Source organism: Sinocyclocheilus grahami, unplaced genomic scaffold (genome assembly GCF_001515645.1).
Source record: "Sinocyclocheilus grahami isolate Dianchi unplaced genomic scaffold, SAMN03320097.WGS_v1.1 scaffold5973.1, whole genome shotgun sequence".
NCBI lineage: Eukaryota > Metazoa > Chordata > Actinopteri > Cypriniformes > Cyprinidae > Sinocyclocheilus > Sinocyclocheilus grahami.
In genome coordinates this window covers 1-947 of record NW_015510522.1, presented here as the reverse complement: position 1 = coordinate 947, position 947 = coordinate 1, and the positions used below count along the sequence as shown (strand labels likewise).

General features: G+C 36.7%; 1 protein-coding gene across 1 annotated transcript in view; it reads right to left on the bottom strand.

Moving 5' to 3' along the window:
- The window catches only part of LOC107577410 (GATA-binding factor 2-like), a gene marked incomplete at its 3' end in the record, with an annotated part of 9603 nt that extends 8780 nt beyond the window's left edge, over positions 1-823 (bottom strand). Inside the window, exon 1 of the mRNA XM_016263492.1 lies at positions 365-823. Coding sequence (XP_016118978.1) covers positions 365-607 — 243 coding nt within the window. The remainder of the gene's footprint in view (positions 1-364) is intronic.
- Between the last annotated feature and the right edge of the window lie 124 nt (positions 824-947).

Sequence of the window (947 nt, the reverse complement as noted above, 5' to 3'; positions counted from 1 at the left end):
TAGTCTATATACAACCAAGAACCACGTAAACTAAATATGTATTTTGCCATAAACATGGACAAGATTTTATACTGATGTTAAATATAATAAAAAAAGAGATTTATCAGTAATAGTAACAATGGGCCTACTATTTCATACAGCTTCACAAATGCGTTCACATTTAGCACTTAAATAGACTATTAAATAAATAAACAAATAGCAACCTATAGGCTATTACGTAATTTATAAAAACTTTTTTTTTTATTTCATGATAAATGTAGCCTAACGTGTGACTGAAATATGTCTAGGAAATTGCATAATGACATATGCATAAAATACATATATTCTGTCATCAAAATATCATATGTAGCCTGCTAAATTTGACGTAAAGAAGCATCTTACCGTGTGCTTGTCCGTATGATACTCTAGCCCGAGAATTGGGGTAGTAAGGGTTCCCCTGCGAGTCCAAGTGATTCAAGAACACATCCACCTCGTCCGGGGGCAGAAGAGGGGCCATGGGCTCCATGTAATTGTGTGTAAGCCCGTGATGATGGGACTCTGGGTGCTGGCCGTTGAGTACCGCATGATGATGGGCCATCCATCGAGACTGATCGGCCGCAACCTCCATGTCTAAATTGTCCGCGCTTCCAAAATGTTTCGGGAAGTTTTCTAGATGTCTACTGAAAGCAGACCCAGGAGCACCACTATGGTCCTTTAGATTATTAAAATATGTGTCGTGAGCTTTACTGCTTCAGTTGGTGATGCCCTATTCACTTTTTGCATATGCCCTTATTTTTGGAGAAATAGAGGTCCTGCTTCTTTGCTTTCAACAATGCTCAGGAACACCTGTAAGAGAATAACAAACAGATGCATCTCAGTTTTTTTAAAACGTTTAATATATTGCAAGACTTAAGATCTAAAGCTATTTATAAGATCTAATTTCGTAGAATATATATATATATATATAT